The following is a 27114-nucleotide window of genomic DNA, read 5'->3' on the forward strand; positions in this document are numbered from 1 at the left end:
ATTTTTAGAAGCACTCCTGATTAGACGAACTTCTGATAAGACGAACACTTTTCATGATCCCTTGGAGTTCGTCTTAAAGGGAGTCTACTGTAGTTTCTTACAGTACTACCGAGAAGGAAATAATGCGTGACAAAGACTTGCACACTCAAAAAGCATTTTATCACATTTGCAAATAACATTTAGAGCAGGCTAGCTAGCCGTACAATCATGAGAGCCTCCTTGAAGAGAATATGCTAGGTTTACTTACCCTTCCAGTGCACAAACAATTATGGGATGTTTTCTTTGTGTCTATGCTTCTGACAAGGGCCCACTCGCATGACATGAGGCTTTGACGTGCAGGGAAAACAGCTGCCTTTGGGGACTAGGAATCCCACAAGTGCTGTCAGAATGAGTTTCTTTAGTGAAGCCACAACAATTCCAGGATATGAGAGGCTTGGCTTGTCTTGAACGTGACTTGGGCCTACAGCATGGTCAAGGCTGAGCAAATGAAGCTTTTTTAGAATTTACTTTTTGTGAGTCTTGCTTCTCCTGCATTATAAATGCAGTTATGTTTGCTCACATGTAGAATATGACAAGTAAACAAAGAAAAGAGAAACATGTAATTGGTACCGATGCACAGCAAATAAAGAGAAAGAAAACACTAAAGTAAATGCAGATTTCTGCCGGCGTGTACGTCACCATCTACATGCTACCTTTCATAGAGAACGGGATTGAAGACTGAGAGGCCTTAAGATGAGCAGAAAGGTGGGGAAAGGAAAACCAGAAAATATACTATCAAACGTGCACACAACCTCAGACGGCCTTGTTGAGGAGCATCGGCCGCGGCTGTGGGAGGCAAGTGCTGCCTTGTACATTCTTTCCATCTTCATGGGCACTGATAACATTGAAGTTTTTAATGTGTTCAAAATATGTAATGTGTAATAAAAAAACAAGTAAACAAGAGAAGATAAAACACTGTAGTAAAAACAAATAAAGAAAGGAAAGAAAAGAAAAGCAAGAAAAGGTGCCTACCGGTAAAAGAGGTGCAAGCGCGCTCCCTGCCTGGTGCTTGTCTTTTGTGGGACCACAGCACTTGGAAAGGAGTGTATTTTCCCCAACCCGAAGACGTCCTCACCTCTATAGGTGCATTTGAGGCACCACATGAAAAAATTGACACCATGGAAGTGACCCAAACCTCCTTGTCAAATTCAGTCAGAAATAACTTGTGTTGTTCAGCCATGGGTGCTGCAATGAAGGGTCCATACCAAGGAGGTTAAAGAAATACTGCTGGAATGGAGGGAACGCCCGTCAAGTGAAGCTGCTGCGTTGCCATCTTGCGGGAGCCAAAAGCATGCCAGTCGTCACAGCTTACGTGTTTCGGGTCGTCGTATCTTGCCCTGCACGGTGCAGTGCGGATCCCAAAATGTGCTAGCGCACTCGGGTGCTTCTAGGAAAGTTGGTGCGCAAGCAGTTCACATGTTAGCATTACCCTTCTCATTTAACTTCACTAAGTCCAAACACCTGTTCACATAGTAGAAAGTTAAAACACCTTTCTTCACATTTATTTCTGGCCATGGAGAGCATACCGGTTCAAAGAAATCAGTGAAACAATAAATAACTAAAATCAAATAGTATGGTAATTAATTACTACATGATTTGCTGACCTATTTATTAGTGAAAACTCTTTGGCATATCAGAAATGCTAGAGTGAGCTCTAATTGAGTTTCCAGCGTTTAAAGCAGAGTTTTTAGGCATCGAACTCAGTGTATCAAAAATGATATATTGGGCTTTGTGTAGTAAATAAAGTTGCAGGTTAGAATTGCCTTGCTCTAGAATAAAGGAAAATTTTATGTTCAGGATTACAGGAGACGGCCACCACCAAAGTTCAGAGACCTTCCATGCTATGAGGATGCTAAAGCACTGGCTACACTTGATGATAATGTAGATAATAAATACTTATGCTTGTTGCATATGTGCTGCTATTTCTCATGCTACATTTTAGTTTTCAATTGCTTTTTGTTCTGACAGCTTTCATGGTTGATTAATTTCTACACTACACTGAAGGTGAATAAACACTAATTATTGCAGAATTGTATTTTTCTACTTTTTGGCAGCTGCACATTGATGCCAATAATATGAAAAAATGCCCTAGTACTCGGATATATGTGATCCAGAGACCTCCAATATGACTCACCTCAAAGCCCACAGTGTTGCATTAGAACTTGAAAATCCGTTAAACAAATAAAAACCACTGGAAAATTATGCGAACAGCGCTGCGAAGCTTTTGGCAGGCTGCTTTTTGCCTCCCGCAAAATCGCCCCTGCCAGCTTCACCTGGGCCTATAGGCCGGTATAGGCGACTTCAACTACAGCAGTTTTTCTTTAGCCTTCTTGGTCCATACTCACATACATTGCAAACCACAAGGACAAATGAGACATGGTACACCAAAGTGTCGAGGACCAGGATGGCTTCTCGAATCTCGGCGCTGATAGTACTGTTCACGAGCTTTGAGGAGTGGTAGTAAATTCTGGAACTCCTGCTCATACTTCGCAATCTTGCTCAAGAATGCCGAGCGAAAAAGGTAGGGACCAAGGCAGGTGACTTGAATGAGGTGATTGTTCCCATCGTGAGGAGTTCCTAAGATATAAAGCCGACTCTTGGCATCCTCTAGGCTACTCTGTGACGAAGAGGCTAGGAAGTCCAATGACTCCTGTGGCAGCTGGACTGACTGGAATGACTCCCCGCACCACATGGTTGGGCAGCGGCCTCAAAATTTCCATGGATGCCTTTTCCTTTTTGTTAACAGTTATGTCAGAGCTTCTTGCCGAGTTCAAACTCTGGAATCTAATTAGGTGAATCATGAGTGAAATGCACCTAGACGTGCACTATGGAATGTTTCCCAGTCGCAGGCGAGACAAAGGTGATGGTGTTGGAGGATGCAGAGCAAGCTCTGAGCTTTCTCCAGGTCTTTTCTCTGATATATTTTCTCCAAGTTTAGCAGCCCGCCAGTGGTAATGTTCATATTTGATACAGCTCTATGGTCTAGCATTAGTGGCACACTTCTGCTAAAAAATTAATCCAGAACATTGATCATTGGTGATGCTTTCGGGGTGCTCCGCTCTCCAGTGATGATGCCAGCCTGAAGCACTGGCTTCCCAGCTCTTGAATGCATGCGTACAGTAACACCACAGCACTAATTTTCCCTTTAGGTAATGGTGAGAACGTGTAGCTCATGCACCATTACTTACAGAAGCACAGCTGTTGAAATCGAAAGCATGGTGAGCAAGTTGAAGGAATTGTGTTCTCGCGCTGGCATGCTCTCCATGTTGGTCTTTTCACCTGTGTTGACAATGGCATGCATTATGTTGCTGTGATTATTTTTGAATCAACGTTTAACTTGCAATTTGATACATTGATGCCCATCACAGTGTGATGTTGTTCTGTTTGTCATTGCTGCTTCAATGGGCATGTTTATTTAGGTTCTTGTGTTCAAGCTAGTGATTGCAGTCTGATGATACAGAGCTCAACTTTAAATAAGGTGTTGTATTTTGACCATGAGTGTTCTTGAAGTAACTGGTTGAAGGAGATCCGTGCTACGTGTATGATCGGTAGAGCACATATACAGGGCATTATTGGGCAGCCTTTAGTTGAAGCAAAATAAGCTTCACAGAAATATTGGCTGCAAACTAATTGAACCTTACTGAGTCACCTGACTGGTCAGGGTAAGCAAGCTTGTGCTCGGAATAAACAAGGCACTTGCATATTCCTAGGCCATTATCAGGCGTAGCAGCAAGAATGTGGTGGCTGTTCTTAGTTCAATACAGAGAAAAGCGATGATAGTGTCCACCCACACGTGCAGTGCATGGACTTTGGCTTCCACATGTGCCTGTCGCGGGCTCTACGCACCAGCTGCAGTGCGGAGGAGTGCTTGCAGCGGTCACTGCAGCAGGGATGCCAGGCACTGGCACAGCGCGTCTCCGACCTGGACTCTCGTGCTGACAAGCAGCGCTTTCTCGAGGGGCACCACAATGCCTTCATGGTTCCCCGTCGATTTGCCTTCCAGCCCCACCGTGCCGACACAGAGGTAAGCCTCCTGAAGGAGGAGTGAGCCTTTTTAAAATACAATGCATATTTATAATGGTCACATTGTCTCCTATGTGGAAGCCTTAATTTTCGTAGTTGTTTATGCCTAGTAGCTCCTCAATAATGGAAACTCTGCATGCTCCGAGTCAGGACATGATCCAGAAAGGTTAAAATAACAAACTTCTATGGGGAATAGGGGCACTGCTTAGTGCAATACTTTTCCACAGCATGGTTTGCAGTGGGGCTGTCTGCATTCACGCATATCCTGGCACAAAGTAGACAGATTCACTCTTCTTGTAAGTGTGGACCAGTCAGTGCTCTTAAATCAAGTAAAAAGTAGTAGTTCGTTTGGCAAACAGATACTTTCAACTGCTAATTAATGTGTGCTGTTGTCAGACACACTAAACATTGAGCTACTGCACACGTAATGACAGGCATCTTTTACAAGTGGAGAAGGATGGCCAGGAACGCTGCTGGTGAATGAAAAAAAGCAAGCAGATTGTCCTTTGTTTTGAAATAAAATAGCAAAAGGGAAAGAAAGCCACGGACAGGACAGGGAACAGCACAAGCTTTTAATTTATTCTGTATCATAAATCGACTTGGCCCAACAACACATCTTGTTAAGTTGTCCCTTGTGTTGTGGCTTTCACAGTCCCAGCAGGTGAGCTTAGAGCACCCAATGGAGGAGGAATTAGAGCAGCGGCTGAGCCAACTGAACAAGCGCCTCACTTCCCTCTGCACTGAGAACGACGAGGTGTGGAAGACGCTGGAGACAGCCGAGAGCTCACTCCTCGACATGATGGCAGCACGTGAGATTGACTGCCGGCCTGTGTTTGAGGATAGTCCAGCTGCACGACCCCCGCCCCAACCTGAGACACTGGCGCTGAAACTGCGGGCCGACAAGCAGGAGACCGAGGACTTCTATCTCGAGGTTAGAGGGTCATTAAGTTGTGATGTGTAATATACTGGTAGTGCCTGAAGTGTCTCGAAGGCTAAACAGTTTGCGGAGGATGCATTCTGTTTGGGACTTGCACTGTTACTGTTTACAGTCTTTTAAGATTTGCAGGGATTACTGAATTAACAAATGACACTTCCAGAGGTATTGAGCCTGTCCCTGCCAAATGCTGGCATTTCTGAACAGCAGTCATGTAGAAAGTGGGCAGTGTAGATTTTGTTTTCTATATTCACTGTGTTTCCTACATGCCACAAGCACGTGTGTACATTTATTGTTTGTGCTGCGATTGAAAGTGGCATGCAGTTAACTTTATCATTATTATTGTAATGGAATCTCATTATTCCAAGCTCCTTTGATTCGAACTTCCAGTTTTTTTTAACTGACGCTGTGGTCCTGCCAACATTATCTGTATTTCAATGTGCAAAGACTCCTCGTAATTAGCTTGTGACGGTTAATGTGAACCTACTGGGGCGGCACTTCTGCCCCGGCAGTGCAGCCACGCACCAGCTGCTGGTTCCATCTCTCATTGCAAGCATTGTACTTTGGTGTGTATAACCCGCACCAAGCATTTTTTAAAGGTTACAGTGAAGTCGGGGTGCGGGTTATATGCAAATTTTGCCTAGAAGTGGCTTCTTAGCAGCCCATGGTACGCTGCCCTGAAGTCGCACTTTCGGAACTCGTCACTTATGTGTTAGCTTTGTGCATAAAGCACCGCCTAACGCAGCGTCGCATGCAAGTCCACGATTCAATAGAGCTTCCTTTAATTCGAACCCCATTTAATTCAGACAATTTTTTGGGCCCCTTCGATTTCGAATTATCGAGATTCGTCTGTGTTATTATTGTTTAAGGGATTGGCCACAAGTCATATTTGGTAAGAAAGGTGAATGGAAAGGAGCATAATATGTACATGCAGCTTTGTATGATGCAGGTTCTGCAGCAATGAGTTTGTGAGTTGGTCATGCAGTTAAATGTTGCACTTGTTGTTACACTGGGCCTAAATGCACAGGCAGGCTGACCACATAAGTGCGGGTGAAGGTTGGGGGGGGGGAACACCTTATGGGACTGCTAATTATTCTCGTAAGACATCCACAGCATCCCAGAGAACTTTGTGCTGTGATTATTATGTGATAATTCAAACTTGCATAATTCAATATTCCTGTTACTTGAAGGTAATCTCACTATGTCAGTTGGGTGTGTTCTCATAGCATCCAGTGCCTGTGCTTTCAAGCCACACAATTGTGTTGAGCCTTACAATTATTCCAGTGTAGAAAAGTAGAAACATACGTATAAAGAAATGGGTCAGGCAAGGAGCCACAATCTCTCCAATGCTATTCACTGCATGCTTGTAAGGAACTATTCAAGCTATTAAACTGGGTAGGCTTAGGAGTGAGGATTAGCGTCGAATGTCTCAGCAACCTTCAGTTTGTAGATGACATACTCCTGTTCAACAACACTGGAACAAATTACAACAAATACTTGAGGACCTTAACAGTGAAAGTGTAAGAGTTGGGTTAAAGATTAATATGCAGAAGACAAAGATAATGATCATTAGCCTGGCAAGGGAACAAGAGTTCAGGATTGCCAATCTGCCTCTAGAGTCGGTGAAGGAGTATGTTTATCTAGGTCAATTACTCACAGGGGACCCTGATCAAGAGAAGGAAATTTACAAGAGAATAAGAATGAATTGTAGTGCATACGGCAGGCATTACCAGATTCTGACTGGGAGCTTACCACTATCATAGCAAAGAAAGGTGGACAATCACTGCATTCTACTGGTGCCAACATATGGGGCAGAAACTTGGAGGTTGACAAAGAAGCTTGAGAACAAGTTAAGGACTGCACAAAGAGTGATGAAACAAAAAATTTTAGGCGTAACAATAAGAGACAGGAAGAGAGCAGTGTGGATCAGAGAGCAAACAGGGATAGTCCTTACTCTAATTGACATTGAGAGAAAAAAATGGAGCTGGGCAGGCCATGTAATGCGTTGGATGGACAACCAGTGGACCATTAGAGTTACAGAATGTGTGCCAAGAGAAGGGAAACATAGTCGAGGACAGCAGAGAACTAGGTGGGGTGATGAAATTAGGAAATTTGCCGGTGCAAGTTGGAATCAGTTGGCGCAGGACAGGGGTAACTGAAGCTCGCAGGGAGAGGCCTTCGTCCTGCAGCGAACATAAAAATAGGCTGCTGCTGCTGCTGATGATGATGATGAAATCAAGTAAATGCTAGACGCATTTTTTTTTCCTCGTGTGGCCTGCAGAAGTTCAGAACGTACAGCCTAGGCTGCAGTGTGGCGGCACGGCTGGAAGCTAAGGCGGAGCTGCTGCGGGCAGCCCTGCAGCGTGAGGGGCTCGATACAAAGACAGAGACGTTGCAGCCTCACTCACGGCCTGCTGCCCGCAAGAAGCGCATTGGCCGCCAAGCTGCCTTAGCAGCCAGACATGGTGGCCAGCCTCGGCTGTTCGAAGGGAGCCTTGAGGAGTACCTGGAGGTAGGTGGACCAGCACACACACCGGCATCTTTTCAGCACTTGTTGCTGCCACAATGTACATTCAGTGAAAACTGAAAAGTGCAGTCACCGCAGTGTAGGGCATTTCGCAAAGTACATTTATCAATATGCGACTTTGGCTACAGCTCTCAGTGATACAATGTGAACTAACCTGTCATTTAGCGGTCTGCAAATACAGTGTGCTTCTGTTAAGCTGACTCTGATGGGACTTACAATATTGTTTGTTTACGGGCAGGTCTAATTAAACAAGATAATAAATAAATAAATAAAAAGATGCAGAAAAAAATTTCACAACGCACTGCTGATTCATTTGGCAGTATTCACCCTATTTTAAAACATCCCTGAATCAAACGCACTCCCACTTACAATAGAGACCTTTAGCATGTCCGGTAATCGGGATAAGCGCGGGCGGGTTTCCGGTTTAGCGGGGGCGTCAAGCGGAGCGACCAGATCGGTGGCGCCAGCTGGTGGCGCAAAGCTCAACCACACAAACACAGAGCTAATTACTATGTTCTGCTTAGCTGCTGGCGTAAATTTTCGACAGTGGCGTAATTGTGTTCACAATTACGCCGCTGCCAAAAATTTGCACGAGTGGCGAAGCAGGATATGGTGAGCTACTGCAGTTTTAGCTCTGCGTTTGTCTGGTTGAGCTCTACAACACCAGGCGGCTTCACCGCTCACGTTTACGCCCCGACCATCCAGTAATCCGCCCAAACCGCTCCCGTTTACCGGAATAGCGTACAAGCTAAACGTCTCTAATATGTCCAAAGTAGAAAACTAACTTAGAAGTAAAATTAAAGCTCCTAAACAAAGCAGACATTTAACACATGCCCCATTTTCTTTCTTTTTTTTTTTTCAAAAAGAATGGGCAAGGATGCGTATTGCACAGTGGCGGCGAGTTTCCTAAAATCAGTTTCACGGCATAGTTTTGCTTTAAAGCCAGCTTTGCTGCAATATGGCTACATTCAACACTCTCTCGTGGAACAAACATGTTGACATTGTCACGGCAAACTGCCTTCGAAAACTATTTTTCCTAAGACGCTCTCTAAAATTCGCTACGCCTCCTGTGCGGTTTCTTTCTTACAATACCATCATTCGACCAATGTTGGAATACGCAATTGTCATATGGGATCCCTTTACTAAAAGAAACATTACTAAACTAGAAAAAGTTCAAAAAAGGGCAGTACGATTCATATACAATTCGTATGGTCGCACTTCAGTTACGGAGCTTCTCAGGAGAAGTGGATTGCCACCTGTAACACAAAGGAATCAAACATGCCGTTTAAAGTTTTTATTTCAGCTCATAAAGGGGCACTACAACATTGATACATCACGATTTATCACTTTCTCTACTGGTTATGCTACACGTCATCGACACTCACAGACAATAACACCATTAATTACTAAAAAGAATTGCTTCAAATTTTCCTTTTTCCCCAGAACTATTGTTGAATGGAATAATCTTACTAATGACGTTGTAACTCAATGCTCATTGCCATTATTTGAATCGCACCTATGTTTATGTAGCGAGTGATTTACTGTGTTATTCAGTAACTGCTTGCATTTGTACATCGCGAGTGACCTATGTTATGTATCGCTGTATATTTACTTGGATGTTTTTCACTTTGTATCCACCCTGCTAAGGTCCTGGTAACAGGACCGCAGTATCAATAAATAAATAAATAAATAAATAAATAAATAAATAAATTATGCGTCAAAGTGCAAGATCGTCATGAATGCGGTTTTTCGCTCAATTTTTTTAGGGAATGGTGCTCATTGGAATTGCTTAAATAATTAATGGGGTAAGTACTGTTATTACTTGAATACCCTACTAGGGCAGGCAAAAAACGGGCGTTTTCAACATGAAATAACGTGTTTCACACATTCACTGTCCCCTAAGCACTGCCCAGACAGGCGCTACCGGTGAAGTGGTCACTTTTGGGGTCACCATATAGGGGTCGTGCGTGGGCACGCTGACTGGTGAAGTTCAAATTATCCGGCGAAGGCCAATCTTAGGAGCGATATAACGAAAATTTGGGCCCATTAAAGATGCACAGACACCGGCCGGGACCTTTGGTCGGCATCAAATTAACTGGAGTCGAATTAATGAAGGTCTGCTGTAATAAGGAGATTTTGACTGCACAAAGCCTTAATCACATCAGGTTTATATGGCAGTACGCATCAACTGGAACATCAGGCGTGAGTTTATGAGTGCAAACATGACCAATAACGTGGCATGGATAGACGAGTTTATGCGTTAAAAAGTGACTCATGGGTTCATGTTCTCATGCAGGCCACCAACCAAGAGGTTCCGCTGGTCATTCGAAGCTGTGTGCGGGTGATCAACCTGTACGGTGAGCCGTGCTAACAGCATGTTTAGCAGCACAGGTAGTTGTAGACAGCAGCTGAGTTTTCTGATGTGCCTTTTACAGGACTACACCATCAGGGTGTGTTCCGTGTGTCAGGCTCTCAAGTCGAGATCAACCACTTCAGAGATTGCTTCGAACGAGGTGCGGTACTTTTCCAGCTTTTACTTTGCCACTGCTGCTACTGGCTGCTCTGTGACAAAAGCATCTTTAGTGCATGAGCTTTCAAAGCTCATGCACTAAAGCAGAGCAGTATGTTGGGTAATTTGCTAAGTTGTGTTGCTTAATCAAGCAGTGCTTGTAACGAAGTCTATTTGCTGTCTTTATGACTCTGTTATAACGAAGGTTTACTTACTCCTTTGTGTTGTTGAATGTTCTTGCACATTGTTTTATTTTGTGCATGGAAAGTGCAATGAGGCTTTGCCACTGTGGGGAACTTGTTGGTGGCGGTGCATATTCAGTCCCTGCTTGGTGGTGCAGGGGAAGACCCATTGGCGGACGTGTCAGATGCAAGCGACATCAACTCTGTGGCTGGTGTGCTTAAGCTGTACCTGCGCGAGCTCCGTGAACCACTGTTCCCCATCTTCTACTTTGACCAGCTCATGGAGATTAGTCGTGAGTCACGCTCCTTTGACAGTGACTGCTACACATGCTTTCATGAGACCTCTCTTGCTGGCTGCACACTGCACAGTTGTAACTGGAAGAGCCCTTTTCAGCATGTGCAACAACTGTGTTATGTTCCCAGAATTGATAAGCTATCCCATTAGTGCAAGAACAGGCATCCTGTGTGTGTGTGTGTGTGTGTGTGTGTGTGTGTGTGTGTGTGTGTGTGTGTGTGTGTGTGTGTTTGCTTGGCAAAATCAGGGCAGTGTTGCATGTTAGTGTGTCTGCCTGATAACAAAAGTACAGTATGGTTCGCAGAAGAACAGTGATTTATCATACAGAGTGCCCCAACTATCATGCAGCAAGATTTGCTTGGCAAAATCAGGGCAGTGTTGCATGTTAGTGTGTCTGCCTGATAACAAAAGTACAGTATGGTTCGCAGAAGAACAATGATTTATCATACAGAGTGCCCCAACTATCATGCAGCAAGATTTAAAAATGGGTAAATGCCAGGTAGCTGGAGTGAACCAAGGTAATGTCTGCCGTTGCTAGGAGATAGTCAGATTATTTTTTGCATTCTGCCTAATTAGATAAGTAGGCTTAATTATCAACTTCTCAATATTATTAATTCTCAATAATTCGATGAAAAGCATCAATGAAAAAATTGTAGAGCAACATGAAAAACTCCCGATACAGGTTTCTGTTGCTCAATACGTGCTACATAAAATTGTTTTTCTAGTGTGAAAGAAGCCCGCTAATACACACAATGTATATCTGTATAATTTTCCTCGGCTTATCCACTCCTGCTACATCGCTTATTTTGCTGCAGTGCGTACAAATAAATAACAAATAAGATGGGCCGTAAGCGGCCAGTCGCATGGCAATTTGAAGTGTACAACCAGTAACTGGAGAATGATGTTTGGAAGACTTGTGCAAACAGCAATTTGATTTTAACTGCAAACTACTGTAAAATTTGAAGCAAGCGCTCCTACTCGTGAAAGCGCGCGCCCCCTACACTTTTGAGGGATTTGAAATACCGAGCATGCGCTTCGTGCATTTCTTCACCTTGTTCACCGCTTCATACATCTTCTCTGGACCGCTTGGCTATGGTTTTATGTCAACTTTTTACGAAATTGCATATTAAATTACAGAAAATTATGCAATTTAGTGAGAAAGAAATTGTTTAGCCCCACTTCTGCCGAGGCCTGGTAGTTCACCACAGCCAGGTATCTGCTTCGTCAGTCACCATTTTGGTAAAATGTGCAAAGTGCCACATGTGAATTAAGCGCAACACACATGGTGCGATCTTGCGTGCAATCCGTCATGCAACGCGTCGGACTTGCTGCATATTACGATTCTGGACACATTTATTTATTTATACTTCGCAGGCCCTGAAGAGCACTGGGTGAGGGGGGGGGGGGGGGGGGCATATCAATAGATATACAGTACAGAAGTAATAAGCCAGAGTAACGGTACAACAGACACATAATCATCATCAGCAGCAGCAGCAGCCTGGTTATGCTCACTGCAGGGCAAAGGCCCCTCCCATACTTCTCCAACTACTCCGGTCATGTACAACAGACACAGTAAAAAACAAATACACAAAGAGAATACAAAGTTGATTAAAAAAAGGTGTAAAAATTGCATGTTAACACGAAGATTAATATGCAAAACAAATGCAAAAATAGCCGAAAGAGATAACCAATTACAAGTGGAACAGTAGTACAAAATAAAACAACATTTAGAACAATACTAAAACGGTAAGTGCAGGCAGAGGTGGTTTTTGAGCTCTCCAGGGTCAGAAAAAGGGATCAAGTTGTCAGGACGATGATTCCAGAGCTCTAGGTAATGCAGATGAACTGATTAAGTTTTTTTCATATCCAGTAAAACCTCGTTATAATGAAGTTGAAGGGGGGGGGGTCATACTTACCTGGTTATAACCATTAGTTCTTTATAGCCACTATCCATTTCTCTCCACAATTGGCAAGCGAGAGAGGATGTATTCACCACCAAATCTCACAGCAGCCCGCCACGCGAAAAAGAAAATGGCCGTCGCATGAAAAAAAAACAAGCGAAAAAAAGACAGCAAGGAATTGCTACTTTATTCATGTAAACAGCTCATCACTGATCGATCAACAGCACACCAGCTGGCAGCTCACTTCGCATAAAAAAAGTCCTTGATAAATTTTTGCCTCGCTTTCTTCAGGCGAATGATGGCTTTTTCAGCTGTAGCCGCTATTTCGAGTCTGTCCTCGTCGTCATCATGAGCTCCGAAATAGCGGCGCAGCAGGTTTGCCGCATCCAGTGATTGTGCGGGCATTGGTACGTCGGGTTCGCCAATACAGTAGAACCCCGCTGTTACGTTCCTCACTGCTGCGTTTTCCCGGCTGCTACATCGTTTTCATCCGGTCCCGGCATAGCTTCCATAGGATCCAATGTATAAGGAACCCCGCTGTTACATAGTAGCTGTGAAAATGTTCTTGCATGATACGTCGCAACTTAGCACCCCGAACCCTCCTGGGCTAAAGTATGGCCACCATAGCTAAAGTAGGCAACGCGATCCAACCGCCATTTTGGCTTTTGATGAGTTTTGGCTGGGCTTGGCCGGGCTTGGCTATGGAACTGGCTGCAAGAAGCCACACGCCAGTTCGAGAGGCCGCCACTAAGTGGCCATTCGTGAAGAATGCTCTCACTATCATCACTGTGATTATGGTCACGGCATAATTGTTGGACAGGTCGACTCACGGAGGAAGGAAACTCAGGAGAGGCTCTGACGTCGCTCTTTGTGAAGTTAAAGTGAAACCGGAAGTTGGCGTTGCTCGTGGCGTTGCTCCGCCTATCGGACCAGCTCTCCTGTCTTGTTTACATTTCTCCCACGCCGCGCTGCGCGCAACCGGGCTGCTCGAACGCGCGCGCTCCGCAGCAATGCTTAACAATCGTTAGCATGTTACCATGATTACGCCAAAGAGGGCAAAATTTCGCGCGGATATTCCTTCGTCCGTTGCCATTGCCGTGGCGCGGTGACGACGAGGAGCATGAGCCGCATGATGCCGGGGATTGCCAAATCCTAGCTTTGGAGAAGCTGTCGTGGCTCTGGAGTTGCTCCGCAGGTACGTCGCACCTCACAGCGACGCTGACAGCAATGCGGCCTTCCAGGCTATTGAGAAACATGTGGCGATTTCTAGCGAGCGAAAGAAACGGCAAGCCACCATTCTAGACTTTTTTTTTAGTCCTAAGCGCACTCTGTGGAAATAAATTGTCTATAGTTGAAGCTGCACTTTTTTCATTCATTTTCGGAGTTTTCCTCGCTGGTGCGTTTTCCCGGCTGTTACGTTTTTTTTTCCCTGTCTGGTGAAAAACGTATGAACGGGGTTCCATTGTATTAGGCTCAGGGCTGTTGGCACCTTCGTCACTGTCGTCATTAGGCACCCTCGTCACCGCGCGCACAATTTCTGCCTCCGTTAGCTCTTCCATCGTCACCGCATCAGCATCGGCACTGACGTACGTGCAGTCGCAGTTGGGCACAACGCCGCCGTCAAGGAGAGCGTCCCACGACGCTAGGGCTTGGTCGCCCACAGCACCCTCATTGGCGGCAGCACCGAGATCTTCGCTGTAACTGCCGCTGCTGATGCCAAATGAGGCATGCTGGAAGCAATTGGTAATCGTGCTTGCCGGTACTGCCATCCAAGCAGCCTGTAGCATCTCGATTGCCATGTGCAAGTGGATCGTGGACTCGCAATTCATGCTCATATTGAGCAGAATCTGGTCGATCACACGCTTACGGTAGCCCAGCTTAAAGTTCATGATAAACTCCTTGTTCGAGGGGTTTCACAACTGCAGTGCAGTTTGATGGCAAGAAGCATAGCTCTATGTTTTTGAGCGCGGCGGCAGTGTGATGGGCCACACAGTGGTCCAGTATGAGGCATATCTTCCGGTTCAGCTTGCCCAGCCGCTCGTTCCACTCCCGCAGCCATTGTGCGAAAATTTATCTTGTCATCCAAGCCTTACGGTTGGACACATAACTCACTTGGAGCTTTCGTTTGCCTTTGAAGCATCGTGGGGATGCACTTTTGCCAACCACGAGGGCCGCACCTTTTCTGACCCATCCATGCTGGCACGAAGCAACATGGTTACGTGGACCTTGCTCTGCTTACCGCCCTGGCAGCGTTCACCTTTGACGGCCAAGGTTTTTTGTGGCAGCACCTGGTAGAACAGGGCTGTCTCATCCGCATTGAACAAATCCTTGGCACTGTATTTTTCTAGCAGCTGTCCAACGTTTGTCTCCACACACGCCACTGCAGCTTTGTGGTCGACAGACTGCGCTTCCCCGCTGACGCTGTCGTGACGCTCCTTGAAATGATGCAGCCAGCCGACAGTCGCCACAAAATCATTGTGCCCCATGATGCACGCAAAGTCCCTCGCTTTGCGCTGCAACAGTGCCCCACTCACAGGAGCGTCGCTTGCTCTTGCGTCCAAGAACCACTTGAAGATCGCCTTCTCTACAGCTTCAAAAGTGGGGGTCGCAGCTTCTTTCTGTCGCCTTTTACGTCACGTGCGACAGCTTCTTTGCTGCTCAAAATCGTCGACAGCGAGCTCAACGCTATGCCGAAATCTGCGGCCACTTTTTTCTTCGTCACGCTGGACTCAGCGGCTTTCAGCATAGCCATCTTCTGCTCGATTGATATCGTTTTGCGCTTCTGTTTGCTGTCATCCATCTCCTTTTTGGCGGCGGGAACTCGCACAAACAAACCAATGAAAACACTGATATCGTCGATGCGCACTGAGACAATGACAAATAACAACAAAACCGCAGTCGGCGCCACCCCACGCATGCAACGGAAGAGCGGGCGGGTCCACCAGTTTCACAGGAAAGGGGAGGCTGGGAGACGTGCACGGGAGACGTGAACGTCGCCCGCTATAAGACATTGACCTGACGGGTACCAAAATGGTCGGTAAATGCTCGTGGAAAAAAAGATTCCCGATGATTATGTTACTTCCTAATGAAAAATTTGAGCGTAGCTCTTCAGCTGTTTCAGCTTTTCTATATACTGAGGCAAATCATTCGACCAAGACATGTATGTACAGTTACAACCTCTTATTCTTCACTTCTTCAAGAAACCTTCCACTCCCAGTTTTTGATTGTCATGAAGGTAGCTTTGTGGAGAAATAGTTGGATATATGCTAGATTTGCTGCACCAATGCCTGGTTCGGCTTAGCGCACCTCTGGATTCAGGCGGCGTTGATGCCACTGACGCTGCTAGCAAGTCAACTGAAGGTGGCTTTGCGTTTCGGCTTGGATAGTGCGCACCGTGATCCGCTGGTACGATGTTTTAGCAAATCCAAAAAGATGGGATCGGTTTGTAAGTTATTATCAAGATTAGAATGGAGAGCATGAAGACAGATTGCAAGCTGCGTCTCGCACGACAAGCCTTTTCGAAATCTATGTTCGGACGGAGTGAAAAACCTTATTAAATCTAGATACTGCTTAACCTGACAGTACATGAGGTGCTCCACGATGCTAGTTAGTGAAATGTGTCGGTAGGAGAGTGGTGAATTTTTGTTGCTCGATTTAAGCACAGGAACGACCTTCCCCTCTTCCAGTCTTCTGGGATAACTGTGGCGAGTGATTGAGAAAACAACAAACATAGGAACTTAGAAAAAATGTCCTTGGTATACGTGATAAATTTTGGATTAATTTCGTTCATTCCATGTGATGATGAAATGTTTTAATTTATCAGTTATAAACAAAATGCGACGTTCACGAAAAATGATGGCTGGCATCGCCGACTCAGCAGTAGAAGGCAACGAAGGAAGTGGTTCTTCAGGTTAATTTGTGAATACTGATGAAAATGCTGTGTTGAAAATGTCTACACACACATCATTGTAGACAGTGTCACCGTTATCTTTGTAAAGGTGATGTCGCGCAATTGTTGCAGATTTTTCAATTGCCAGAATTTTCTTGGGTTATTGGTTGTCATTTTGGGTAAGCCTTGGTGCAGCAGTTTCCATAGGGAGGGTCAGAAAATTGTAAATACACTGAAATGTGTTTGTTATAACTGATAGATTGATACATCTGGGATCGTTATAAGTGGGTTCGACTGTATTTTTAACATTAGTATTGGATTCTTAATCTAGGCATTTGAAAATTTTCGAATATTCGGTTTGTTATGAGTACAGTAGAAGCTCATTCATACCTTGTGGAATAAAACGTGAGAAAACACTTACTAACTGGGAAAACATAACATCCAAAGTCACTAAAAAATGTGACACTCAACTGTAGTTGACATCCATGAAAAGCGAAGCGTCACACCAGTGACGCAGAGCTGGTGGGGCCTGAGCGTCCAAGACGCAAGTGGTCATTTTTGCAGCTTCAACAAGCTGACATTAGTGCTCCTAGAATTCGGCCAAGGTTAGCAGTGGGCCTCTTCAGTTTTTTCTCTCTACCGGTGAGCTGTCGTAGCCAGCCAGAGCGCCTTCATTTTTCTCGGGGTGCTTTTTCCGCCGTGCGTTTGTTTTACTTGGGCTGGATGGTCCTGGCTACCCGCGAGCTGCCAGAACCAGCCAGGACAATTTTGGTCTGGCTGCTCTCTGGAAGTTCTCTGGCTAGCAGACGACAAAAAGAGGCGATGGTCACTCGTTGCCATCTTTGTGGGGACTTCACGAATCGTAATGCGGGCACTTGAGGACTTTACCTCGCTCAGCCTGGCTGCCGTAACCTTCGGATTTCATTACTTCTAGTGTTATCTTCTAAGGTTCTAATGCACCGTTCTGCCTGGTGAGGCGGTGCGATACGAGCAGTGGCGAACCATATGAAGCTTTTTTTTTTTTTTCGTGTGTTTGTGCGTGCATGTGCGACATGAAGGCTTCTTCCCGGTTGGGAAAGTGTGCCTTGCTCTCATGCATGCATGCTACATCTGCATTGTGTCCCGCACAAGCTATAAACGCTGAAATCTACACATTGCGGCGCCTTTTCGGTTCATCTTCTTTGGTGGTATTCCTTTTCACATCTTTCGCATATATGCGTTGATATCTCCCTTTTCTGTAGTTAGTGAAGGCATCGAAGGTAGCCATTGTTTGCTCCATCTCTTCGTCGTATATTTGGGTGGCAGCTCGAAACTGGTATGTCCTAACTAGGCCGTTGATGCCAAAAGAATGCACTGGTTGAGTAATGGCCACACGTACATTATCTTATTGTTCTCATTATCGACCAATACAGTTTCTCGTGTGAAACTTCTCGCTAGTCACAGGCGGCGTGCATTTTCATGCGCCAGTCGCAGCCGCAGCTCCTTCACCACAAGGGCAAAAAAAAAGCACCACCAGCCGAAACAAACTTTCTGAAAATGAAGCCCAAGCAGGTCAGCATGAAATTTTATGTGTATGAGACATACCCAAGGCATGCCCAATATGTAACCTGCTTCTTCGTGTCTTGTCGAATGATGACAAAATGCCAGCTCACCAATGTTGCCAGTGGGTGTCATTGATTGAGCAGGCATCCTGAAGTGATTGCTTTTAGGGTGCGCACAGTTTCGCGTCTTCACATCGGATGCATTGGAGGCTGTTTGTTGCTCTGTGCAAAGTTAAAGTGGCCCAGTGCGCATGCTGTGCCAAGTCTCGCGAAAGTAATCATGTCCTCAAATGCAACTACGTATATATTCTCAAGGTGGTACCGCATAAATGGGCCGACTATGCCGAGCACGTGCCGACCCCGTTGGCCGCTGCCATGCTGGTAGCTTGTTTACGTTTATCCCTTGGCCAGGTGTCCTGGCGCTCGATTTTACAAACTTCGGGCAGCTTCGGGTTGTCTTGGGATCCCAACCCACCTGACTTCCTATCAGGACCGCGACTGGCTGGCTGCCGTCCAGCTGCCAGCAGGCTACTAGAAATCCAAAAATCAAAGAGGCCCAGTGTTTCTTCGAGCGCAGAATTGTGGCCAAGTTTCGACATGCCCCACTTTATGTGAATCAACGCGCCATATTGTGCCCCACTGCATTAAGCTCGGGGGGTCGACCTACCCGATACATATGCTGTCGTTTTACTGTTGTGTAGTGTTTTAAGAATGTGATGTCAAACTGAAACAAAAGCTGGTGCATGACGCTGGAATATGATGCCTACAATGCCGGCAGAGCTAAATGTAATGCTCACTTCGCGCCAACTGCAACAAGGAACAGTGGCGCGTTTGAGTTATTGCCTATTAAAAGCATGTTGTACACTTCCAACTTTCCAGTGGCACTGCGCTACAACACATGCTGTGAAACAAATAGTAGGTGAAGATGCTTATCGCAATAGGGTTGGCAGTGATAGCCGTGAATATGGTATGTGGGTGACCCAGGAGCATAGGCGTGGGGAGTTTTCATTTTCCCGGGGGGGGCTGACCAGCAGCCTTCCTAGCTATATGTATATATATATCTTGCACTTGAAGAAACTTTGTATGACCTCGAAGAATTTAGCGCTGAAGTGACGTCATTATATGAGTACAAGACCTCATAGTAGGAGACAGTTCGATTTCACAGCCCAAGCCCTCTCAGTAGTGTAACCTTCCTAAGTGTAATTGTCGTATACTTCGCTATCACTAATACTGCGTTGCCTTTCCAGTGAAACTGCAGCCACTCTTTTTTTTTTTTTTTTTCTGTGAGTCCAAGTATAAGCGCTGCTGCGCATAACTGCTTTTCATTCTGATTTCGAGCGAATCCAGCTTGGCCTCATTTTGGTTACTGAGTGAATTATACAGTGTTCCCCAACTATCATGCGCCAAGACTTAAAAAAAAGAGCAGTTGCGTTACTCAAAGCAAACCTAGTGCATAGTTTTTCCAGTACAGTGGAGTAGCTGCCAGTAATTCTTTCGTTACTGAGATTTAAAGGGACACTAAAGGCAAATACTAAGTCGACGCTGACTGTTTAAGTACAATTCCAGAAACCTCGGAACGCTTGTTTGGCACTAAGACTTAGTTTACGAGAAAATTGCACCTGAGGCTTCTGAATGCCATTTTAGAAATTCAAATCTCCCGCTACTCAACTGGAGGAGTGGTGACATTGCATGTGCCATGTAAAACCCCGCCCGACAGACGGCGCTATCGAGCCAAGACAGAGTTGTGGATTTGCCGCTGCAGCTGCTTTTTGGTAAAGAGGCATAGATCTTTCAGGCATCCGGCGACATAACATGGAACTTGAATTCTTTGCTACTTGCAGTTTATGCGAGTTTCGCGAGCCAGCAAAACCAGCGCGGCACTACGCGATAACAAAAGTAGTAAAACGCGAAAGCGTGGGCAGCGCAGAGTCGAGCAAAAATGAAACCTTTCGACTGCCCGCATCGTTAAGGGTAATTTCAATCAGTTCTCTTCTTTTTTTCTCAAAATATGAAATGAGTTGTACAAGTAGCATTTTATTTCGTCTTATAATGCACAGGATGTCTACCAACCGGGAAAACAGGGAAAACCTGGAATTCTCAGGGATTTTGAGTAGTCTGGAAAAACTCAGGGAAAACTCAGGGAATTTGTGCCTCATCAGGGAAAATTAGTTGTAATTTTATTGAAAGGGTCCAAAGTTGCAGTAATGCTGGCTCTAGTAACAGACAGGGATCGTAATGAATCATCTTTGACGCCCTGTCATTGGCTGTCGGAGTTGCCAGTGTACAGTCAACGACCGACTTTCCGGATTCCCGATAATTTGGACGGCTTTCGTACACCATAGAGTCAGTGCATCAGAACGTCTGAAATTTCGGCAAGAACTCTTCGCCGTCTGACTTTCGGGACATTTTGCCGGGACCGTATGTCCGAAACGGCATTAATCAAAGTCACCATCGCTGCCATTTTGATTACCTCACCGCCTTGAACCGGCGCTCTCGCACGCAGAGCCACTGGCAGCCGTAGCCACCACTGCGGCAACGCTAGGCCTAGCTGCTTCGATGTTCGCTATAAAGCTTCTTGCCATTGGGTGCTGTGTTCTTTATTGAAAGAATTCGCCTCTGTCAGCGATGGCACGGACTCCGCTTTTGTAGTCCTCGTAATTGGCTTATAAGCTTGGAAAGCACATGGCGTTGCATAATGCCAGTTCCTGAAAGTCAGCTTCCTCTCTGTATAGAACTGTTACTTGCAGCATACGCAAAAGTATTGCAGTGAAGCATAAGAAGCGTAGGCAGGGGCTATGCCACGGAACACAACATTTTAGGATAGAGTGATGGCCGATCTACTACCGCAAAATGCGCCCGAGCGAAACCTGGGACTTGCAGTACAGATCTTGCAGGCGGTAGGTGTACCACAAAGGGCGTTGTGATGATGATCGCGGTCTCCTAAAAGGCGTCATTCTAAATGAGTGTGGATTCATTACACATTTTTACTTCTATTTATAATCAAACATTTCTTTTTCATGCAGTCAAGTTGCCCTCTCCCTTCTTCCTGTAGTGTAGTGTATATAGTATATCGCATTATATTGGTGGTTGCACTATAATCTTGCGAATGCCGTACCTAAACAACAGTCAATCAATCTGATGTCTCACACTGAAGGAAAACAGCAGACGGGGCTTGTTGCACAAGCTGTGCTGCAGAAATCCTCCTTGCATGTGGAGCGAAACATAGGAAATAGAAAAGACAATGTTCATAAAGTTCTTTTTTAGGCAACGGTCATCCAAACAGTACAGCCTCACCTTGTTTTGGTTGGGTATGAGCATAGCTTTTGCCTTCCTCATTTGTTACTTATACAGCACCACGCCCAACCCTGAGCTTATTGCTTGACAGCAAATGCGATGAGTAATGGCTCATACAGGGTAAAATGTCTTTGAGTTTATAGGCATTTGATGTTTTATGAGGCACAACTTGGCAAGAGCAGACCACTAACGGGAATTTAAAAAATTTCCAAGTTAAAGTCATCCAAATACAGTTACACCTTGATATAATGAACTTCAATATAACGAAGTATTTAACTTTTCATAACCTATTTTCCATAGAACACCGTGTATTTAGGACCTCAATTTAACAAAGTGTGTTTGTATGTGATTTCAATATAACTAAATTTTGGCTCTGCTGCAAGGGAATGCCGAGGCAGTAAATGGAAACTTCTGGACGCAGATGGTCAAATGGTTGAATTACAAGCGGCTGCTTGTAAATGGACCTCTCCAATCGCGCGCTGTGGGACAAGAGCAACTGCCGAAGTGGAGCCGCATCATGTTCCATATAAAGTCCAAGTGCGATAAGATCCTATCGCGCCCCGCGTACTTACTGCTTTAGAGACAAGGGAAAGTGTACTTGCGTGAGACAAGAAAGATGGTGGCTTCTCGAGGGCCACTTTCCCACGCAAGCAAAGGGGAAGAGATGGGTCGAGCTTGCAGTAATGCGACCAAGCACGCGCGAAGGGTGGGGGAAAAGGGGCTAAGCTGGCGCACACCTCAGCCGTGGCTGCACATGGCTGTAAGCGCGGCTGAGCGCATTCACATCCGCCCACCCTGCTTTAGAGGTAATCTGCCTTGTGCGCAAATAGTGGGTGTGCCGAGATGGCGTGGCATCATGTAAGCTGTCTTACCGCGCGTATAGGAGGTTGCCTAATCTTGAGTTTCGGTGACCCGTTGGAGGGAGAGGCAGACAAAACATTCGCTCCCTTCTGCCGGCGCTTTTCATGATAGCGTCGTCGACGCTATCAGCCGCGTGAGAGGAGTGCATGCGAAAGTGTGGCTGGCTACTCGTGATTCGTACCGCCACCGATACGATCGTCGACGGGGCATGAAACCGTATCATCGTCGCCAACCCCCAAATTCATCAATATGAGTTGTTGTCTCATTCATATGTGCTTTTTTTTACTGCCTGATAAATAAAAGAACTCTGCAGCCCCTTTCAGTGTAAGAAAAATCTATAGGCGACTGTACTTATTTGCACAAAAGCTCAAATTTAAATACAACTTAAATTCGATATGATGAAGCAAATTGCCAGTTTTACCTACTTCATTATATCGAGGTTTAACAATTGGTATAACGTGTTACTAGTCTAGTTTTCTACTTTTGACAATGTAATTGCGATGTTTCGACATGGTAAAATAACCAAACTTCGTTATAATTGCATGTGCCTTCCATTATGCAATGTTCGAAAGTTTTGATATTCATACACCCCTACTTTTACGCATTTCACATGTAGTACAGTAGAACCTTGTTAATACGATGCTGTTTCTTACAATTTTGCGGTGCCAATGTTTGCGATCGAGGACACAAAAGAGGATCCAATACAGTTAAGCTTCTTTTTTAACAGTTGACATGTTCTCTGAAACACAATGTTTTGGCACCAAGTATATCACCGAACTACGATCATGTGATACGTTTTCCAGCAGCTTGATTCCATGTGAATAAGAAAAGGCGCGAGGCACATGCAATCAAGAGAAGTAGGCGTCCTCCACAGCAGCTTTCTTGCAGTACTCGCCCACCTGTGTCCCATGAAAATGCCAGCATGCATTCAGTTTGCTCTTTTGGTACCAGCAAATCTACTATCGCTGCCAAGACTACTGCTATAAGCATCTTCACCTGTCTGTTTCACAGTGCGTGTGGTATACTGCCATTTGATGCATACTGCATGCTTTTAATATAAAAAAAAAACAAATGTGTGACTGGTCCCTGCTAAAGGCCTGCAATGTGAGCATCATGTTTCGCTCTGGTGGAATTTTATTCCAGTGTCGCCTGTCAGATTGATTTTGTTTCGGTTTCCCATAAACAAATACTGACCAATAGTTTCCCGGTAAAACACTACCCAATAAGAAAACTACACAGTGCGTCTCTGGCTGCTTGGGCCCTACAAGATTGATGTGCATTGACTTTTCTTGCTGCAGTGACTCTTGCTGAGCGACAGCGGTATCTACCGAATCTTTTAGTGACTTTGGATCGTGTTTCCTAGTTAGTTCATATTTTCTCATGTCTTTTTTTCTGAAACATATGAACGACCTTATACTTTATTTGAAATATGGAATCACAGTTGGCCCTGATACAAAGCTTCCTCTTGAGTAATGCGATTCTCTTTGTTCAATCATTTAGAGTTTGTACATGTTGCTTTGCACAGAGCTCGAGTCCAAGGAGGAGTTTGTAGCCAAAGTACGAGATGTTGTCCAGAGCTTCCCAAGACCTGTATTTGTGGTGCTTCGATACCTCTTCGCCTTCCTTAACCAGTAAGTTGCAATACAGGGGCAGGTTGATGCTTGACTGACACCTACAGTGTTGCACCTCTTTGCTGTGGATCATATGTCTAGGCTGAAAAGTGTCTTTGCTATTGATTTACTCCATGAACTTTTGTGGGCAAGCATACTTACTGGTCCTAGTAGGCTAGCAAGGCAAATGTGTCCTCTATGCTACTGCTGTAGGTAAAATACCATCTGTACGAGCTACTTAAAGCCTTCATTTTCTTACTCAAGCAGGTCATGAAATGGGCAGCCGATGATATCCATCAGAGTTGTGTGTCTAAGCAAGCTTGTCCAAAAAATAAAAAGCTCTGGTGTCTGTGCAGCTAGTGTTGTTATTCAGAAACCATTCACAGTACAGGATAATTGTTTCATAGTATTGCTTGCTCTTTTAATTAAACCTTGTGGAATCCATGGCCGTGTGTGAATGCCGTCTGTTTTTTGCAGTTTGTCCGAGTTCAGTGATGAGAACATGATGGACCCCTACAACCTGGCTATCTGCTTTGGCCCAACGCTGATACCCATCCCTGAGGACAAGGACCAAGTCCAGTACCAGAACCTGGTCAATGAGCTTGTCAAGGGCCTCATCGTGCACCAAGAGCAAATCTTTCCCAATGATGGAGGGCTCATCTACGAAAAATACATCAGTGCTGAGGCCCCGGAAGACACGTGAGTTGCATGGTACTTTGGTCCCTTCACTGCCCTGTTAATGGGTGTTGCTTTGGCACACATCATGGTGCGTTCTAATGACTGGTCAGTACACCTTAACTTGCTGTGTTAGCTTTCCCTGTATGCATTTTCTGTTATCTTCTCAGAAAATATTTTTTAAAGAAAGTTTTCAAAAGAAAAAATTGCAAAAGGTGTTTGTTGTGCGAAGACAGAAATTCTAATGTATCATGCAGTTGATACTCTATCTTCCATCTGCAAAACTTTGTTTTCATGACACAGTGTCATATTTTTGTTTCTTTTATGTCATGTTGTGGTTTAATTTTTTTTAGCTCAAGCACCAGTAGCGTTTGTTATAGTAAAGTCAGGGTTTACTAGGGGCTGATAGGTTGTAACCAGCATGTCTGCATGCAGTACCAGAGCAAGAAGTTATACTGGGTGTATGATATCCAGAAAACTGAGACAAACCATAAAATGTGCAAGCTCCAGATGCAGAAGCAGAATTTTCCTAGTTTGGTTGCACAGATTTTGTGTTAGGCAACACTGACCAGCAGTTATGGTGTTAGCTGCTGGCTGACCGATGCTGGAGGCGCACCTGTACCCAGCATTTACTACAAGCAGAAGGTTGGGAGTGGGGCTGATTCTATTGTGTGCCAGTATTGCTTGACAGCTGGCAATATTCCATAAACTTTTTTCAACTTGTTGCTTATTCATGGCTGCTTTGCATATTGTGGTGTGGTGTGAAAAGTACCCAAGGGCGTCACTTTAAGGCTGTTGCCTTATGTGGTGAGGTCATTGAGGTTGTTGGGGCCAAGAGGCTTTGAGGCATATACAGAAAGCAGACGAGATAGGCACCGAATTCAGCAAAGACAGCTGTTTGCCTACCTGAAAAGACAACTGTGCGTCCTAGGGTCATCCAAGTCTAAATTGAACAAAAGTTTTTAACTCATGGGAGCCACCTTTCGATAATTTCAAACATGGTTCAATTTAATGCCAGTGTGACAGTCATGGAAACTAACGGAAGAGGACTGCATTTGAGTGAATGTGGTAACCTGAAACTTTCATTTTTTCTTTTGCCTTCAGAAGTGCATGTGAGACAGTGTTGCACTTTGGTTTGGCTTGGCTTGAGTGGAAGTTCGCTGCAGGGATGATCTGCCTGTGGAACCAGTGGCTGAGCCTGCAGGAGCCTCCCAGAGCTCTGATGAAGGTAAGTGGCCACCTCTACTGTTCCTGCATGCACTGGCATGCTGGCACCTGGCTGCACCATATCAGCCTGCCAAACAGGGAGGACTGCAGAGCTTCTGCAGAGCTGCCTAGAGGGAAGTATGGTACCATTGTCTGTGTAAATTTCTGAACATGAGCTGCGACTTGAATAGGAATGTTGGGATATGGTTAGACTGGCTTGTGTACATCATGGCTCGGCCTAATTCGCTGTCGTGGGTGCAGAAACAAAACTTTTTTCATTATAACTCAAAACAAAATAATTGGACGAGGACAGCCTCTGAACATGTGAAAACTCTACAAGTGGACCTAGGCAACTGGGGTCGTGAATATGCTACAATCAACCAGGCGCATGCGACACGTTGCAGAGAATTCAGTCGCTGATGGATTTTTCGAACTCCAGAAATTCGGACTTGATGGATGTTCTGGACTTTATAAGTGCGCCCTCAGGGTTCCAATAGAGCTAATGCATTTGCGCGACCAACATTTTGGATGAATTTAGGCTTCAGAGTTCGATTTTCCGAACTTTATCGCCCGATCTTGGGGGCCACCATGTTGGACTTTCCGCTGGCTTGTCCAGGCTTGACTTCCAGTGACCTGCTCTATAGCCTACAAGATGGGGATGCACACGCGACATTTTCTAGGCTCTCGGAGGCCATGCCTACTCTTTCTTGGCTGAAAGAACTCTAGGGGACGGCACTTTTTCTTGTTTATTCCTTTTTTCAGTCAGCACGATTGTCCTAATCACTTAATGTGGGATCAATTTTTATTCATTTATTTATTTTAAAGTTCTGGTTGCTATTTTCCCGTGGTTGCTATTTCTCACAGAGCAAGTGTCTCAGACATGACGTTGCATCTTAGTGTGTATTTGTGAGCCTTCACATTTGTGTGATAGGCACCACCTCGTGTGCTTTCACGAAAGCCAAGTGTTGTGAAGAAACGTGGCTCCTTTCTTCGATCTCCATGGTGATCTCCGGCAATGGAGATTGCAAATCGCCAATGCAGTGATGCTCTTGTCAGACTGTACACGGAGACGTCACTCTTGCGAAAATCCAAGCTAATCTGATCGCCTCCAAGCGTAGTGAGGCAGGGCGTTATTAGAGATTTTTTTAAGCCGCTATAAGCCTAATATATATTTTTTTTTCGGGCTGTTCGATTCTTCAGACTATATTTCGGTGCCTGCAATGTCCAGAAAATAGTCGGCGACTGTACGCACACTCTTGCTTGTCCAAAGCAGTGCGTGCACTAGGGCACCTAGTAGACTCTGTTGAGCAAAATATATGCCACTGCTCTCCACAAAGTGCAGCTTCATTCTGACACTCAAGACAAAGGTTAAAGGAGAAGGTTCCATCCCAGCCAGGTGCTGGATGGAGACAACAGGAGAGTCCACAGTGCAGCAAGTGACAAAAAGTGGCTGGCGCAGCTTTGGTTACACCACAGGTTGGGTTTCCCCCAGCTTGCACTTTTGTTAAAACCAGAACACATTGACAGCCGACTTTATTCACTGGCGCACTGTAGCATGGAGAGCTATGTTTTAATAACTAATTCTTACACAGGGTGTTTAGGAAATTTCAAGCGCACATACTGAAGAA

The 27114-nt window shown here is 45.1% G+C and overlaps 1 protein-coding gene across 3 annotated transcripts in view; it reads left to right on the forward strand.

Moving 5' to 3' along the window:
- LOC135901398 (SLIT-ROBO Rho GTPase-activating protein 1-like) overlaps nucleotides 1-27114 on the forward strand; it is a 56813-nt gene that overhangs the window by 18140 nt on the left and 11559 nt on the right. For all 3 annotated transcript variants that reach the window (XM_065431151.2, XM_065431149.2, XM_065431150.2), the window contains exons 4-12: nucleotides 3839-4063; nucleotides 4715-4993; nucleotides 7278-7508; nucleotides 9820-9880; nucleotides 9959-10036; nucleotides 10373-10507; nucleotides 23521-23626; nucleotides 24083-24304; nucleotides 25447-25508. In XM_065431151.2, the coding sequence (XP_065287223.2) occupies nucleotides 3839-4063; nucleotides 4715-4993; nucleotides 7278-7508; nucleotides 9820-9880; nucleotides 9959-10036; nucleotides 10373-10507; nucleotides 23521-23626; nucleotides 24083-24304; nucleotides 25447-25508 (1399 nt within the window). The remainder of the gene's footprint in view (nucleotides 1-3838; nucleotides 4064-4714; nucleotides 4994-7277; nucleotides 7509-9819; nucleotides 9881-9958; nucleotides 10037-10372; nucleotides 10508-23520; nucleotides 23627-24082; nucleotides 24305-25446; nucleotides 25509-27114) is intronic.

The sequence above is a fragment of the Dermacentor albipictus genome, chromosome 6 (assembly GCF_038994185.2).
Source record: "Dermacentor albipictus isolate Rhodes 1998 colony chromosome 6, USDA_Dalb.pri_finalv2, whole genome shotgun sequence".
NCBI lineage: Eukaryota > Metazoa > Arthropoda > Arachnida > Ixodida > Ixodidae > Dermacentor > Dermacentor albipictus.